Source organism: Sus scrofa, chromosome 8 (assembly GCF_054392235.1).
Source record: "Sus scrofa isolate SSC_HxYL_T2T_F1_AM1 chromosome 8, Sscrofa_HxYL_maternal_Yorkshire_Landrace_v2.0, whole genome shotgun sequence".
Lineage (NCBI taxonomy): Eukaryota > Metazoa > Chordata > Mammalia > Artiodactyla > Suidae > Sus > Sus scrofa.
In genome coordinates this window covers 52,995,288-53,013,329 of record NC_139390.1, presented here as the reverse complement: position 1 = coordinate 53,013,329, position 18,042 = coordinate 52,995,288, and the positions used below count along the sequence as shown (strand labels likewise).

At 42.9% G+C, this 18,042-nt stretch overlaps 1 protein-coding gene across 50 annotated transcripts in view; it reads left to right on the top strand.

The window, feature by feature from the left end:
• The window catches only part of MARCHF1 (membrane associated ring-CH-type finger 1), an 836,078-nt gene that overhangs the window by 792,025 nt on the left and 26,011 nt on the right, over positions 1–18,042 (top strand). For 15 of the 50 annotated variants that reach the window (XM_084972248.1, XM_084972240.1, XM_084972249.1 and 12 more), the window contains one exon: positions 8,920–8,956. The exons of the other annotated variants lie outside the window; for them this stretch is intronic. In XM_084972248.1, the coding sequence (XP_084828374.1) occupies positions 8,920–8,956 (37 nt within the window). The remainder of the gene's footprint in view (positions 1–8,919; positions 8,957–18,042) is intronic. 50 annotated transcript variants of the gene reach the window in all.

Sequence of the window (18,042 nt, the reverse complement as noted above, 5' to 3'; positions counted from 1 at the left end):
AGCCCGTTCTCGGAGACTAACCTTCAGAGGCGAGGTCTCGGTGCCCAGCCCCCACCCAGGTGTCTCAATTTTTGGTGACTGTGCCTGTAGTTCAGATGGTCCGTTCAGTTCTTGATCAGCTTTTCCGTACTCCAACTTACTGCTACACTCTTCTCTGCATCTGGAGATTCCTCCGATTTGTTTGATCTTTCCCTTGTGTAGGTGACTTTCCAGGGTGCGAGATCCCTTTCTCCTCCACAGTTCCCTTTCAGGAGCGCCCGTCCCGCTCGGATTCACCTTCTCTCACTCTCCTCTTTTCTCCCGTTCTGCCCAGTAATGTCACGAACTTCTTGCCGTTATTGGAGTTTATGTTCCTCTGCCAGCGATTGGTTGCTGTTCTGTGCAAGTCATTTATTCTGTAGATGTGCTTTTTTTGTTGTGTTTGTGGGAGAGGGCGAGCGTGTCCCCCTACTCCTCCGCCATCTTGTCTTCTCTCCAAATTTCAGTTTTTATTTAAACTATCCAGTGGAAATATTTCAAAAGAAGTCTTTCTAAATTAAATGTTTTAATCTTCCTTTTTAAAAGATGGATTTTTTTTTTTACCCAGTATACTCTCCTAAAACTGAATTGATTTTTATATAACGATGAAAATGAATAGGCACGATAGCCTGAAACACATCTAAGGGTGTTTACCTCCACTTCGCCCACCAGCGACTGTGTTTCGAAAGCCCTTTTAGCTGCTCTTTGTTTTTTTCTCTTTCTTCCCTCTTTTCAGAGCAGCTCCTTCTCTCCTCTGCTCCTCAGTGGCTCAATCCAACATGTTACACAGCGACTGCATTTCTGCTTTAAACAGCAACGAACTCCAAAGTTATAGAGTTGGGTCCATGAAAGGCTGGAGTCAGTTCTAGATGAACTTCTGCAAGATCCTTTTTGATCATTGGTGAGAGTTTTAGTGGGCATGGTCAAGCTGGCATCATTCTAGAATTCTTGGAGTTCTCCACAGCATCCTTTTTAATTCTCAGTTTTATGAAAATCACTTGGGATTAGATGATAAGAAAGCCTTCAGCAAGCTTTAATATCTCCAGGCTATTCCCCTACCATCAGAGCCCAGTTCTGGGGAGAAGGTTTGCTGTTTATTTCTTCCCAAATATGTAAGCCGTGAAGCAATGAAAATCCTTGCCCTAGTATGAGGCCAGACAACGCTTGCTTTGTACTTCTTGCAAAACATCCATACTCATGATCTACAATGCACACTTGTTCTCTCATCTTCTTGCTGAATTTCTATTCCATTACTACATGAACCCTCAGTGATTTAGAATACTCTTAGGAAGTGGTTTTGTTTTCAAACTCACATTCTCCAAACAGTCGGGTACGCAAGGATTTCTCACTGCCCTGTGGTGGTATTCCAGCACTTCCCTGACCTTCAGTGAGAAGGGGGCACCTGCTGGTCTCCTAGCTGATGGCTGTGGGAAGAGAGAGAGTGAATAAACTGCAAAATAACAAAAAGGTCACTAAAATTAAAGTATTTCAATTCAATTGGAGCCCTATCTTTCCCACTGAAACATGTTTCTTATTTGTTGTTGTTGTCGTTCTGTTTGTTTTATTGCCTCATATCCATGCTCTCACCTGAACTGCAATTGATACTAAAATGATATTCCAGAGTGAGTAGATGACAATACTAACATGTCCACGTTAGATAAGCATGACATGGAAAATACAGGATTCTGGAGTTCCTGTCGTGGCACAGCAGAAACAAATCTGACTAGGAACCATGAGGTTGCCGGTTTGATCCCTGGCCTCAGTTGGTGGGTTAAGGATCTGGCATTGGTGTGAGCTGTGGTGGAGGTTGAAGATGTGGCTAGGATCCTGCATTGCTATGGCTGTGGTGTAGGCTGGCGGCTACAGCCCCAATTAGACCCCTAGCCTGGGAACTTCCATATGCCTTGAATGTGCCCCGAAAAGGCAAAAAAAAAAAAAAAAGAAAAGAAAAGGAAATACAGGCATCTCACGTATTTTCTAATGGGTGACTGGGAGTTATCATATGACCCCATCCTTTTGTCTTTTGAGGAAACACTAGGAAGTTGACTGATCTTTAAAATTTCAAAAACAGGGAGTTCCCATTGTGGCTCAGGGGGTCTAGTCACTATGAGGATGCAGGTTCTATCCCTGACCTTGCTCAGTGGGTTAAGGAGCCAGCATTGCGCCACCACACTGCAATTATGTTGCACATTCTGCTCCCATCTAGCATTGCTGTGGTTGTAGTGTAGAACTGTAGCAGCAGCTCCAATTCAACCCCTAGCCCGGGAACTTCCATATGCTGCAGGTGCAGCCCTAAAAACAAAAAAGAGAAATTTTAATTTAAAAAACAAACAAACAAACAAAAAACAGGAATTCCCATCATGGCTCAGTGGAAATTAATCTGACTAGTATCCATGAGGACACAGGTTCAATCCCTAGCCTTACTCAGTGGATTAAGGATCCAGAATTGCCCTTGACTAGTATCCATGAAGACACAGGTTCAATCCCTAGCCTTACTCAGTGGATTAAGGATCCAGAATTGCCTTGAGCTGTGGTGTAGGTCACAGACACGACTCAAATCCAAAGTTGCTGTGGCGTAAACGCAGCCCTAGCCTGGGCACCTCCATATGGTATGGGTGCAGCCCTAAAAAGACCAAAAAAAAAAAAAAAAAAAAAACAGCTGTGTCGTCACCTGAGGTCAGTATTAGAGAATTGATTAAATAATCTTCTCTGGGCAGGAGATCTTTTATGAAGCACACAAGCACACACACACATACATGCACACACAGCTTTCCCTCCAGGCAGACTGGACCTGCACCAGCAGCCCTGTGTTCTGGAACATGTTCTGAGCAGGCGCCAAGTGCCCAGGTCACGTATTTACTCAGCTCGCAGGAGTGCCCACATTGCGCCAGTTCTGTTCAGTTGTGCCAAGACAGAAAACCCTGCTCTCAGCATAGAGTACCCAGCAAGGAGAATAGGGAGGCATGAATAATTTACAGTATTCTGTAATTAATTTGAAAGGCATGATCGGTGGTGGTCGTATGGGGATGGAGAACTTTCTGGAACAGGAAAGGTAGCTGAGAGGGAGCAGGCCACCACATTTGGTCTTTACTTATGAGACATCACAGCAAAAGATTGTTTTCACAATAGCTATAAACACATAGCAAAGTGACTGTCTTTTCTCTTGTTCTCCATGCCTCACATAACCTGGGCTGATCAACGCCTGGTGGTACTGGTTAGAGAAGAATAGGAAACTGGAAGGAGGGGACTGGTGAGGGGTTAATTCTCTTCTGGAGTGATATCTTCCAGCCTTGGGCTGATGGATTTTGACAGGCTGGCCAGGCAGAACTGCCCTTGCAAGGTGCAGAGCATGAGACAGTATAAAATGTGGGGAAAGGAGCAAAAAGGTCGGGCAGCCAATCCCTTATTTTCCACACCATTCTCTCTGGTGGGGAGTGAGTGATGGGCAGAGATGTGCAGGCTATTCTCCCCTAGGAAGAGAAAGAAGAAACAGGAAGCTGAGGAGAGGTTCTCAGAGGGAGGATGGTGGGGCTTCCTCATGAGACCCTCCCTCCAGGATCTCAGGACACTCCCTAAACACAGAGACACCCACAGCCCAGGAGTGATTCATCCTTCTGCATACTCTTTTAAGGGAAATATAATGAGAGTCATGAATTAAAAAGGACAAATAATCAATTCAAATAGTAAAGGAAAGAACTATGAGTCAGAACATCAGATTTTAAGTCTAGATCTGAAACTTAATCCCTCTGAGCTTTGCCACAGTTTCTTCAGCTGTAAAATGAGAAGTCTGGATGGGATTACCTTTTAAATTTCTTCCAACTTAAAATTCTGTGATTTCACCAAAAGGAAACTGAGGAATCCACAGGAAGGATGGAAGGAAGGAAGGAGAAAGAGAGGGATGGAAGGAAGAAAAGAGGGAGAAGGAGAGAGGGGGAGGAAAGATGGAAGGGAGAGAAGGAGGAAGAAAGGATGGGAGGAAGGAAGGGAGAAAGAGAAGGAGGGAGGGAGGGAGGAAGAGAGAGAGGGAAAGAGTGAGGAAGCATGGCAGCAAGGGAGAAGGAGAGAGGGAGAGAAAAGAAGAAAGGGAGGAATGAGGGGAGGGAGGAAGAAAGGAAGGAGGGAAGAAAGGAAAGAAGGGAGGGAGGAAGAGATAGAGGGAAAGAGGGAGGGAGGAAGGAAGGGAGAAGGAGAGAGCAAGAGGAAGGAAGAAAGAGAAGAAAGAAGGAAGGAGGGAGGGAGGAAGGAAAGAAAGGGAAAGAAAGAGGGAGAGAGGAAGAAAGAAGGGAGGGAAGGGGCTCACATTCAAATGAATTTTAAATGTTCAGAAGAAAAAGGAAGACACATGTAGAGAATCCCTCACAAGGGCAGTACTTAGGTTGTACAGGACAGGCCACTGAGGAACAGAGTCCAAGGTCAAGTCCTGAAGAGTGATGTGTGTGCTTTCTCAACCTTATAACCCTTAAAGAAAACCATGATGGGAAAAACCAAACACTGTCTCTTCCCATTCAAAAAAGAAAGCCGCAGAGAAGCACCAATAAAGGAAGGCAGGGAAGAGGAAAGGAGAGAAGGAAGGGAGGTGGAAGATGTGGAGGAAAGAAGCAAAGAGAGGAAAGGGAAGTGTGAGAGTGGCTGAGTGTCCAAGGCATCCTGGGAGGTGAGCAGAAGCTGGACTGTCCAGGCCACTCTTTTCTCCTATAAGTTGTTAAGCAGGTCATTAAAAGCTTAAAAAATAAAAATAAAAAAATTTAAAAAGTCAAGCAAATTCTAGTGGTTCTTTAAAAAAAAATTCAACAAACTTTATTATATTTTTAGGTGTACAATAATAATCATCATCATAACCCAATTTTACAGTACATCCATCCCCAACCCCAAACCCACCCACCCCCAACCTGTCTCCTTTGGTAACCATAAGTTTTTTCAAAGTCTGTGAGTCAGTATCTGTTCTGCAAAGTTCACTGTACCCTTTTTTTTTAGATTCCACATATAAATGATAGCATAAGATGTGTCTCACTGTCTAACTTCACCTAGCATGATTATTTCTAGGTTCATCCATGGTGCTGAAAATGCCATTATTTCATTCCTTTTTATGATTGAGTAATATTCCATTGTATATACAAACCACATCTTCTTTATCCACTCCTTTGTTGGTGGACATTTAGGCTGCTTACATGTCTTGGCTATTGCATATAGTGTTGCAATGAACATTGGAATACATATATCTTCTAGAGTCATGGTATTCTCTGAATAGATGCTCAGGAGTGGGATTGCTGGATCAAATGGTAATCCTACTGTTAGTATTTTGAGGAATCTCCACAATGTTTTCCATAATGGTTGCACCAATTTACATTTCCATCAACAGTGTAAGAGGGTTCCTTTTCTCCACACCTTCTCCAACATTTATTGTTTGTAGACTCTTTGATGACTGCCATTCTGGCTGGTGCAAGGTGATACCTCATAGTCATTTTGATTTGCATTTCTCTAATATTTACTGATGTTGAACATCTTCTCATGTGTTTTTTGGCCATCTGTATGTCTTCATTGGAGAACTGTCTGTTTAGATCTGCCCATTTTTTGATGGAGTTCAAGTGGTTCTTGACAGTGAGCTGCTCTGCAGCCCAGGGACATATGTAAGACTTCTGACCCTAAAAAAAGAGGCTGGACTGAAAGCCATCTTCTCCATGGCACAGCCAAGAAAACCAGTGTAGACTGAAGGGCTAAGCAGAGCAACTTAATTGAGTCTAAGGAAGATATTCTGTTTTCTTTAAGGCTAGTGTTTCTGTAGGTGGGGAGCTAGTTTAATGCAAAAGTTGCTATTCTGATGAAGTATTTCTATGAAAAAACAAACCAACAAATTTTCGAGCTAGATCTTTTCTGCCTCTAGGACATGCCTTATCTCTTAAGAGAATGGAAGCCTCCTACTGGACTCTACATATATCAGACAGATCATAGATAAAGGCTAGCCCTGTCTGAAGGACCACACTGAGCTGGCCCAGGGACATCCAGTTCTGATTCACTATTCCCACTTTCATTCATTAGGTCATCAGATATTTACTGAGCATCTACTCTGTGCCAGTCACTGTCCCTGGTGCTGAGATTATAGGGTTGAACAAGCAAAGTCCTCTGATGTCATAGAATGTTCATGCTTGTCCGGGAGGGATGGCCCTGGGAAATGTGTAAATGAATTAGTTGAAATATTTTGAAATAGACTTAAAAACAGAATGGGAGATAATTTTAGTAACTTTGGGCAGGGTTAATATAATTCCAACCATTAAAATACAATTGAAAGGCAGCACATGAAACTTTTTAGGTAAAAATTTCCTCAGTTCCATAGCCACTTCTTTGTTCCATTAGCAGAACAATTTAATAAAGAGACAGTGATAAACAAATTCACAGACTTCGAAAACAAACTTATAGTTACCTAAGGGGACAGGTAGGGGAGTAATGGACTGGAGGTTTGGGATTGGCATATGCACACTGAGGTATATGGAATGACTGGCCAATGAACACCTGCTTTATAGCACAGGGAAATCTACACAATATTCTGTGATAAATGATATGGGAAAAGAATTTGAAAAAGAATGGATGTGTGTATATGTGTGACTGAATCACTTTTTTGTACAGCAGAAATTATCACAACATTGTCAATCAACTATGTGTTGATAAAACTTTAAAAAACAAACAAAAAAGAAAATTGAAGGTGAAAAGATTGTTGGGGGGAGTGAGGAACCAAGGTGGGAAAGTACACAAAGATAACACTGTCCAAGGCAGCTGAGAATAACTACCCCATGTCTGTGGAGGGCTGCTCAGCCCTACAGAGAATTCACTTTCTGTCAGGAGCAGGCAGGTAAGATAAAAAAATGAAGCAGCCTGGTTTTATGAGGGTAAATGGCTGACAGCATGGTCCAAGGATGTGATAAGGACTGGCGGAGACTGCAGCGTTCTAGGGTAGATATACCTCCTTTCCACGCAGTGGTGGCTACTCAGCTCTAGTTGTAGCAAATTCACTCCTTCTTAAAATGAAGCCAAAGTTCTAGATTTAGTTTAATCTCTTCTGATTTTTTAAAATAATAGTCACCCTGCCTGTCTATAATCTGTTTCTAGGGAGAGACTTGTGGTTGCCAGGGAGTAGAGGGGAGGGAGTGGGATGGATGGGAAGTTTGGAGTTAGTAGATGCAAACTATTACATTTATAATGGATAGCATTGAAGTCCAATCTCTTGAGAAAGAGCATGAGGGAAGATAGTATGAGAAAAAGAATGTGTGTGTATATATATATATAGCACACATACATACACACACATACATACATGCATACATATGTGTATTTATGACTGGGTCACTATGCTGTACAGCAGAAATTGACACAACACTGTAAATCAACTCTAATAAAAAATAAAATAAAATAGAAAAAAATAGTCACTAACTAAACTCAAAAGCTATTCAGGCAAAGCAAAATAGATCTGAATCTGAAAGGATAGATTCAGCACACAGACCAAGAGACTTTGACCTCTGCTGCGTAGAAACAACCATCTCTTTTTGCAACTACATGCCAATGGACCAGAGTGCTATGCAATGAAAGGAACATCAGCTGTGTGCGTGGAACAGCAGTCATCAGCCCCCAGCATAGCCTCTCTGCGGCTTTAGGTGAGCCCTGTGGCCTGAGATGGGACCTAGGGGAAAAGGAGCAAGGTAGAAGGGTGGTAGTCATATATACTTTGCCAGCTTTTCAAGTTGTATCAAGGAGTAAAATGATGCCAGTAGCAATGCTTTGTCAGCAACAAAGTTACACAAAGTGTGGTGTTATTTTCCCCAGCTCTGCATCATTTCCATTTTCCGCTCTTACTAAATCAGTATGTGGCATTGGATCCACTAAGGCCAATTCTCAAAACTACTTCTAAGTACTGGATGGTTCCATGGGCACAGACACACACACCAATTAACTTGTAATTCAGTGATCTAGGGTGTATCATCTTTCATGAAGAGTTATGTTAGTTCCAGTTTGCAACGTACTTTATAGATCAAGAATTTGCTGAGGGAGTTCCTGTTGTGCTGCAGCATAAACAAATCTGACTAGTATCTGTGAGGATGCAGGTTCGATCAGTGGGTTGGGATGGGGATCAGGTGTTGCTGTGAGCTATGGTGTACATCACAGACATGGCTTGGATCTGGTGTTGCTGTGGCTGTGGTGTAGGCCAGCAGCTGCAGCTCTGATTCCACCCCTGGCCTGGGAACTTCCATATGCTGTGGGTGCAGCTCTAAAAAAGTTAAAAAAAAAAATAGAATTTGCTGAGAAGTTAATAATGGGAGCAAGGTTAAGAGAGAAAAGCTGCACACTTTTCAGGAGTTCATAAAAAAATGTTAAAGAAAATAATTTCTGTTGCCTGGCATATCTGATCAAAGTTTATTTGGTATTTCCTTTCTAAAAGGTGGCAGTAAGTGTCTGGGCAGTTATTTGCAGACGAACACCTGACATGGTTATTAATCATTTTTATAGATGCATTGAAATATTTCTCTTAAAGCCTTCTTATATACTGTGATCTGATGGTGCGGTTGTTTTTATTTTCTCTGCCTGTGAATGTGAATCTGACTGGGTAATGATTAAATTTGAGCTCTGGAATCAGCCTGCCAGCGTTTGCACCTTGAAAGGAGTCACTGCAGCTTTGGCGCTTTGGGCAAGTTACTGAATTTTTCCATGCCTGTATCTCCTGGTGTGTGAAATGGAGATAATAAAAGTGTACCCCCTTCTACGGCTGGTGGGGGGCCTGAATGAGATAATACACATAAAGCCCTTAGCACCGGATCTGGAACATGATGAGCATAAGTATTAACGATTAGTATATGTCAGTTTTGAATGACTTAAATTTAACTTCTCAGTATTTTTTTATGGTCTTAAACTTTCTAGGTTGGAAAGTATTTTGAAGTTGTAACCAGTTTCCAAGGTAATTTTTTTTTCTTTTCTATTCAAGATTTTTTTTATTAAAGTATAGTTGATTTACAATGTTTCTTCAAGTTCTGTTGTACAGCAAATTGACCCAGTCACGCACAGTTCCCTGTGCTGTACAGTGGGAAGACACGCCTTCATTTTTTATGTCATTTTACTTAGAATTCAAAAATATCAAAGAGGTAAGAGGACATGGGGTAAACAGAGACACTGCAGGGTGACACAGGACTGCCCCCTGATCGGATGGTGGCCGCCCCCAGGGTCAGCAGAGCCAAGGCTAGAGCCACATAGCTCAGGGTGTTGGAAGGTGGGTGCAGACTTTGACCCTCAGCCCAATGAGCTAGTACCTGTGGTTTGGTTCAAGAATCATGGTGCCAAATAGAAGAAACAGCAATGGAAAAACTCAGCGACAGGCGTCACTGAGAGCTTCAAGCCAGACCACCCCTGCTGCAGACACTTGTCCTAGGGGGCTTGGAATTCAGAGGCTTTTTCTCTGAGTCTTGTGGCACTAAGCAGCCATGAGCAGCAGACCTCATGATGCTCAAGAAAGGTGGCTGGAAGTCTCTTGCCTTCCTTGGACCATTGTTCCTTGTGACATCCATACACCAGGTTGTGCAACTGGGTACTTTACCTGGAAGAGGCTCCCAACAGCCTGATAGTCTCTTCCTCCAGCTGCTCTGGCCAGAGAGGGAATGGTTGGCACTGCTCTTCTGACTCAGACACATAGGTTTTAAGGGAGATCTGTGTCCAAGGCCTCGTGTTACAGCACTGCAGACACCTTTAATGGGTGGACTTGAGGCAAAAGAGCCCCGGCTATAGTTCCCGTTGTGGCTCAGCAGAAATGAATCTGATTGGTATCCATGAGGATGTGGGTTCAATCCCTGGCTTTGCTCAGTGGGTTGGAGATTCAGTGTTGCTGTGAGCTGTAGTGTAGGTCATAGACATGGCTAGGATCTCACATTGTTGTGGCTGTGGTGGAGGCCAGCAGCCGTAGCTCCAATTAGACCCCTAGCCTGGGAACTTCCATATGCTGCAGGTGGGGCCCTAAAAAAAAAAAAAAGAAAGAGAGAGACCCAGCTCAGGGATTAATCTGTTTCTGTAAGAAAAATAACCCCCCACCTTTTCTCATAGCCCACATTTCCCATCTTCCCTTTGGGGGCATCTCCTTGTTCCAATTTCTGAATCACAGGGAGTTAGCAGTTGACTTGGAGAAAATAGCAAAAATTAAGCTCTCAACTTAAACTCTCTTGAGTTTAGCTCAAAGAGACAATCCATCTGGACAGTATGGATACTCCTTAAAAAACTAAAAATAGAGCTACTCTTGATCCAACAATCCCACCCTGGGCATATATCCAGAGAAAACCATAATTTGAAAAAAAAAATATATATATATATGAACTGCTTTGCTATACACCTGAAACTAATGCAACATTTCACATCAACTACACTTTGGAGTTCCCATTGTGGCTCAGTGGAAACGAATCTGACTAGGAACCATGAGGATACGGGTTCAGTCCCTAGCCTTGCTCAGTGGGTTAAGGATCCGGCATTGCCGTTTGCTGTAGTGTAGATCTCAGACGTGGCTCAGATCTGGCTTTGCTGTGGCTGTGGTATAAGCCAGCGGCTGTAGCTCCGATTAGACCCCTAGCCTGGGACCCTCCATATGCCGTGAGTGCAGCCCTAAAAAAGACGAAAGACAAATCAATCAATCAATCAATCAATCAACTACACTTTAATAAAAAAATAAAAAGAAACAGTCAAGCCAAAGTCATGACAACTTAAGAATTCCTTCCCCTTGTGGCCATCATTTATCTCATTCACGAAGCATTGTGATGTTTGTGGAAACTGGAGGGTGTCAGCCCTTATAATTTATACAATGCCAGTGTAATTCGAACAAGTCCAGTGGGAAAAGAAAGAATGACTTTTCAGGTATTTTTTAAGAAGCTGCCATAACCCTGCAATCAGACCTTGACAAAGGAAGATTAATTGGTTAAGTTGTATATTTATGTTTTTAGGCACCCATCACTTAACAAAAAGTAAAAAGAAAACCTTTAGAAATCAAGTAACTAATAAAAAACATTCAATGAAAGACTTGAAATTTGAACAAATATTCCAGAAACTAAAATAAAAAGAACAAAGAAGTAAAACAAGTCATAGTAAAAGGAGCCTAGAATTAGATTAAGGAAATGTGTAGATACTGAGAATAGACAAAAGTGCAGAGGAGCTTATCAAAGAAATAATGCGAGAGTGCTTCAGAAAAATGAAAGGGACAATTATCCAGCACAAAGGAATAAAGACTTAGATAAATGTTTGCTACTGTAGGAACTTAGAAGACCAAGAATAAATAAAAATAAAAACTAAATTCTGGAGGCTTTCAATGGGCTGCTGATGAATTCCATTGTCAGGAGAATTATGGTGACTTTCTCCACAGTACATGCTGAAGAGATGGTGCAATAAGGATGGGAATATTATGGAGTTCTCATTGTGGCTCAGTAGTTAAGGACCTGATGTCGTCTCTGAGGATGTGGGTTCAATCCCTGGCCTCACTCAGTGGGTTAATGATCTTGCATTGCCACAGTCTGAGGCATAGGTGGCAGATGCGGCACAGATCTGGTGTTGCTGTGGCTGTGTTATAGGCATGCAGGTGCAGGTCCAATTCTACCCCTAGCCCATGAACTTCCATAGGCCACAGGTGCAGCCCTGAAAAGAAAAAAATAATAATAAAATAAAATAAAATGAGGGGCTTTCTTCAAAGTGACCACAGAGATAAACATATTTCCCCCAAATAGTTGCCTCTGATTTGGACCCGGGTGGGTCAGAGTAAGGAGACCAAAGGACAGGTGGCCTACCTACCAGAAGAAAGATGAGTGTTATCCTCCTGGGGGAAATTCCTGTTCCCTGTGGTCCTATGAGTGTTTGTATCAAAGCCGTGCTGGATAGTGTGTTGGTTGGTTAGGTTAAAAGACTTGGCTAAGAACACAAATTACCGCCTACTATTCGTATTCTCTGTATTCTTGATTGAGAAGTCCTGATATTTAGGACTGAGTCCGATGCTGTCTAGGATATGGTTGGGAAGTGCAGGGCAGTAGCACTGACCATTTGTGGATAAGCAATGAGGTCCTACTATGCAGCAGGGGGAACTATATCCAGTCTCTTGGGACAGAACATGATGGAAGATAATATAAGAAAAAGAATGTGTATATAGGTATGATTAGGTCACTGTGCCATACAGCAGAAATTGACACAACACTGTAAATCAACTAAACCCTTATAAAAAATTTTGATTACTTAAAAAAATTTTAAAAATAGGAAATACTTTGTAATAAGCAAAATATATACAAAAATACAAAATACAACAATTTAAAAAAAAAGAAAGAGAGAGAGATGCTCACCAGGACTACTCTACTCACTTGGCATCCTGCCAAACAGCATGCCTATTTTTCCACGAGGGATCATCTAGCAGTGAGTCACTGCTGATGCTAGTCCCATTCACATGTCACTTCTAAAGATGCATCTAAAAACCAGTGTTTGCATTCATCCTTCGGCACTGAGTAGATGACGTATAGGTTTGCCACCAAGAGACATAAAGCCTCCTTAATAGCACTGTCCTTTAATGTAGGTGGTGGGTCCACCTGTTAGGTGTCCTGCCTGTTATGCTGGGGTGGGAAGGAAGAGATGCCACTTGGAACAAATTGCCTTTGTTCTTAGCCTTCATGTTCTGTGGCACCCTGAGAGGTGATCTTGGCCCCACTGGTGGGCACTGCCCATGTCTGCCCATTGGTACCCTCTGAACTCATAGAAGTTTGGTCTAGAGAGTCAACCTTGTTACTACAGAGGCTATCTTTCCTCTCCCAAGATGTGTCCCCCTGGTCCTAAAGCCAGGAGATACACACAGGAAGGGCAACCAGCCACTTGGTACAACCTCTTCACGCATGGCCCATCTCCAATAATAGCAGTGAATGCACACTGCAGTTTGGCCGGAGAAAAGCATAGCTCTGCTTACCTTTAAAATAAACTTTGTTGAGGATTTCCTGTTGTGTCTCAGCAGGTTAAGAACATGACATAATGACCATGAGGAGGCATTTCGATCCCTGGCCTTGCTCAGTGGGTTAAGGATCCAGCGCTGCTGTGAGCTGTGATGTAGGTCGCAGATGTGGCTCAGATCCCCACGTTGCTGTGGCTGTGGTGTAGGCTGGCAGCCGCAGCTTGGATTCAACTTCTAGCTTGGGAACTTCCATATGCCATATGTGCAGCCCTAAAAAGAAAAAGAAGAGAGAGAAAAAAAAAAAAAACCTTTATGAAAGGAAACCCCAAGCTCCTCATTCTAAACGGCTCTATGGCAATTTTAGAAGCAGAGTATCAAAATTGTGACCTTAGAGCAGAGCCACAAAGGCGCACTTGCTGTGGGAAGGAAACAGGCTTGTTTTCAGAACAGGCTTTATCCTTGAGGCTTGATGCTTTGTAGACACATCTCTCCTCAGCCCCAAGACCACTGGACTGAAGGGCACACATGGTAACAGGCTTTGTTTCCTCTTCCACTGATAACCAGCTCTGTCGCCATACTCCTGATTGCACTTATGTAAGAACGTGTGTTATGAACAAGGGATGTTTCCTGCAGAGAATCTCTGTGGGAGAGAAACTGCTGGGGAAATGAACAGAATCAAGGCAGGACCCACTTCCTTAGCAGAACCCACTTTCAGAGACCACGCAGGGGCTTCTGGAGCCACGTTGAAGTGCTGATGTGTGGGGGAGAGCAGGAGACGCTTTCAGAAGAACCCTGTTCTTTCTGTTTTCCTCCCACTTCTACCAGCTGTCTTGTCCACATAGATTTTTCATCTGTTTCAACAAGGCTCATGATAAGAACTGAGAACTAATATTTCATAGGTCAGGTAACACTATCTTGCAGTGGGATTAGTTTTCTCTTAACCTAATTTGGTGGATAGTTTGCAATCTTGACATACCAGCAGGTCCTGCGTCGCCATGGATTTCTTGATGCAACTAGCCCATGTTGTCAAGGCAACCCACTTCACTGCATTCTCCCTTCTAGAAAACCATTTCCAACATTGCAAACCCTAAATCACAATCATTTCTCGTAAAACACAGGGTCAAAAACTCCCTTGCATGCACAAAGCTATTACTTTTTTATAAGATATCATGTCATTACAGTGAAGGAATATGACTTGAGAGATAATGTGTATCTTAAGGCATTAAGTTAAAATAATCCCCTAGCATTTGTGTACTATTTCTGAATTTCCAGGAGACATGAGGTTGTTTACTACAGGCAGTTACATTTCTGGAGCTGTAGTAACAATGTCGGCAGATTTTAACTAATTTCTATGCAAATTGATTGCAATCAACGTCTTTTTCATGGTTTGTGAAATTAAATCATGTAAAAAACAAAGTATTTTCTGGCTTTAGTATCACCCACCTGTTGTATATTTCCCCCCTTTTTAAGAGGCAGTGCCCACAGAGTTTCCACTGTGGCTCAGTAGGTTAAGAATCTGATATTGTTTCCGTGAAGATGAGGGTTTGATTCCAGTGTTGCTGCAAGCTGTGGCATAAATGCCAGATGTGGCTGGGATCTGGCATTGCTGAGGATGTGGCATAGGATTTGACCCCTAGCCTGAGAACTTCCATATGCTGCCCTGAAAAGAAAAAAAAAAAAATGCAAGGCCCAGTTTTGAGAGTTCCTTCCATGTAATTGGCATAACTGCACAATTCCCTGAGAAGCCACTACAGCATGGGAGAAAGGCCCCCAGACATCTGGGCTCCCCAGTGGGTGGTTTAAAGGAAAATCTCAGGAAAGGATGGTAGGGACTGTTTTGCCCTTCTCGCTCATGATTAATAAGAAAAGTTGAGTTAGGTTAAGATTCTTACCAAGGTTTAAAAATTTGAAGACTTTATGTTGGAACCTAACCTTGGCAATACAACTCACAGGTTATTTATGTTAGATATTTAGAATTAATTCTTAGTCACCATCCAGTACTATTGGTCTGGGTTTCCAGTTCATTTTTTTAAATATTTAAAAGACTTCCCACTCCTTACATTTTTGCTCAAAAGCTGACCACATCAAAGATAACTATGGGAGTTCCCATTTTGGCTCAGCAGTAACAAACCCAACTAGTAGCCATGAGGATGCGGTTCAATCCCTGGCTTCACTCAGTGGGTTAAGGAACTGGCATTGTCATGAGCTATGGTATAGGTGGCAGACAGGGCTCAGATCCTGTGTTACTGTGGCTGTGGCGTTGCTGGCAGCTGCAGCTCCAATTCGACCCTGAGTCTGGGAACTTCCATGTGCTTTAGGTGCGGCCCTAAAAAAAGCAAAAAAAAAAAGGCAGCCACGTTGCCTTTCACAATTCACAAATCTTTTGAGACACAAATATGGCTGCGAATGAAGTTTCTGCATGGGTCATATTGGCTCAGAGCATTTCACATTGCATGTTTATTTGATAAGTCACACATCAGCTCCTTTTAGCTGCCACTCTTATTCCAGTAAGTTAGAGTTTTATCCATATAAAATAGTACAAATGATCATACCCACTATGGGAGCACTGGCCCTATTTTCTTTCTGTTACTGTGATTTGATAGATCAGGCATTCATAGGTCATTTGGTCTGCAGAGGTTTTCCAGTTGCTCAGCTCAGCCATCTCCTGTTACAGCCTCAGGAATTATTAGCACTTCACCACCTCGCACAAAAGACCTGAGCCTGCTCATGGTCCTTACCCAAATACACTGCACAACCTCAGGTGAGTGGTTAAGGAGGTTGCAGTAAAAGAAAGCAAGTAAAATCATAAAGCAAACATAAGGAAGAATCGTACCGTGGTCCATTCCAGTGAGATGAGAAGAGCCATTTGCTTCCAGAACTGGAGGCTCCACTTGATTTTGATCACGGTTTAGCACAGTGGATTAAAGGATCCGGTGTTGCCACAGCTGAGCCATATGTCCAAGCTGCAGCTCAAATGCAATCCCTAGCCTAGGAGCTTCCATATGCCATGGGTTCAGCAAAAAAAAGAAAAATAAATAAAAAACGAAGTCAGAGTTCCCATCGTGGCTCAGTGGTTAATGAATCCAACTAGGAACCACGAGGTTTCAGGTTCTATCCTTGGCCTTGCTCAGTGGATTAAGGATCCCGCATTGCCGTGAGCTGTGGTGTAGATCACAGACATGGCTCGGATCCCATGTTGCTGTGGCTCTGGCATAGGCCAGCAGCTACAGCTCTGATTAGACCCCTAGCCTGGGAACCTCCATATGCCTCAGGTGTGGCCCTAAAACGACAAAAGGTAAATAAATAAATAAATAAATAAATAAATAGATAAGTTCTATAAAATAAAATCTGGTTTCCATATTGAAGGGAAAGGGTATGCAGAGAGAGAGAGAAGTTAAAAAGAAATGAAAAGATGGGAGTTCCCCAGTGCTCTAGTGGTTAAAGGATTCAGCATTGTTACTTCTGTGGCTTAGGTCAACTGCTGTGGCAAGGGTTCAGTCCCTGGCCAGGGAACTTCCACATGCCACAGGTGCAGCCAAAATAAATAAAAGTTAGTTAATTAAATGAAGAGATACAATCAAAGGGTAAAGGGTCAGGAGGAGTGATTAACTTGATGGAAGGACACTTTGTTCTCTTCAGTAAGAGGACAGAAAGTGAGAAGGGTTCGATGCAGTTATAAACATGTGCTTAGTCTGAAGACAAGGAGTTAAGGCAGTTCACCCTCTGGAGTATCAGAGTGTCTCCAAAGGAGAAATCATAGTGCGCAGAACCCAAATGACAGCACATGGGTCCACCCCCTTCGCAGGGGCTCTCAGGTCCTCACCCTCTCCGTTTCATCCTCAGCCCAGCTACCAGATAGCCCTGCTAACTCCACCCCCTAAACCCTGAAGTCCTTTCTAAGCCCTCCCTTGGAACTTTGCTGAAATTTAGCCCAAACTTCCAATCTGTGGTCAGGGACAACTCTCAGCTCCCTCCTGCTCTCTGCAAGTCCCTGCAAGCCTACTTTCTCTGCATCTGTATACTCCGCCTTTTCAACCTGTCCCACTTCTGATTACCTAAGTCTGATCTCCAGAATCAGCCCCTTCATAGGCTTTTGTCCCCAAATACCTGCAAGGATTGATGCATCCAGTAGCAGGAGAGGAACCCATCCTGAGGCCAGAGGCTCCATCCACCTTTTCCCCACCACTCCCCGAATCTCTCCATTCCCCCATTCCCCATACCCTCCCAGGGCCAAAGAGGTCTGTCCAGGCTCACGTCCCTGTGGTCTTGCTTTTCACTACAACTAGTTCATGAAGAAATGTCTTTTGAACATTTCCTACTTATCCTCACATGTTAACCATCCATGTCAATCCCTTGCTCCATATCCTTAGGCTTTGGGCTAGTTCTCAGGGCTCCTTTTCACCTGCTCCCACCATCTCCCTACATCACCATTGCCCCACCCACACCCCTCCACCTCAGCTCACACTGAGTCTTGCAATTTCCTCAGACAAATGCATCCCAGGCCCCTCTAAATTGTCACCCAGCCCCAAGCTCACCCTGTAACTCTTTCCCCTTTTATCACAGTCAGCTCAGGTACCAAGAGGCTTTTATAATCTTCAGTAGAAAGGGGACGTTTAAAAGGGAATATTAAACCTTCCTGTTCCATTGTCAACGTGGGTAACTGAACTTCACCTCATTGGTTTTATAAGAACAAATTATCAGAATTAGATTGTCTTACCATTTAATTTATATCCCTTTGTAAGGATGGAATGGTACTAGAGAAATTGACAATCAGCCTGCTGTGGAGAAAGGCGTTTCTTTTCAGAATTTTAATAACTGGGAATGAAGAACATAGAGAAAGAAGCAAGGCCAACTCATTTTTATTAGACTTTCAAAAAGACAGGGGAAAAAAATGACAGACTATTAAATAAGAATTTTGGAGTAAGAGCTCTTTTCGTATCCACTTCTCACTCTTAAGCTTCAGGAGGAAAAACAGAGTCTGTTCTGGGATGTGAGAAATTTTCACATGTGTCTCAAGAAATTCCACACAAACAGGAGTCAGACCTAAGGGATCATTTCATGAAACAGATGCCTTGGCAAAGATCTGAACAAACCATTCT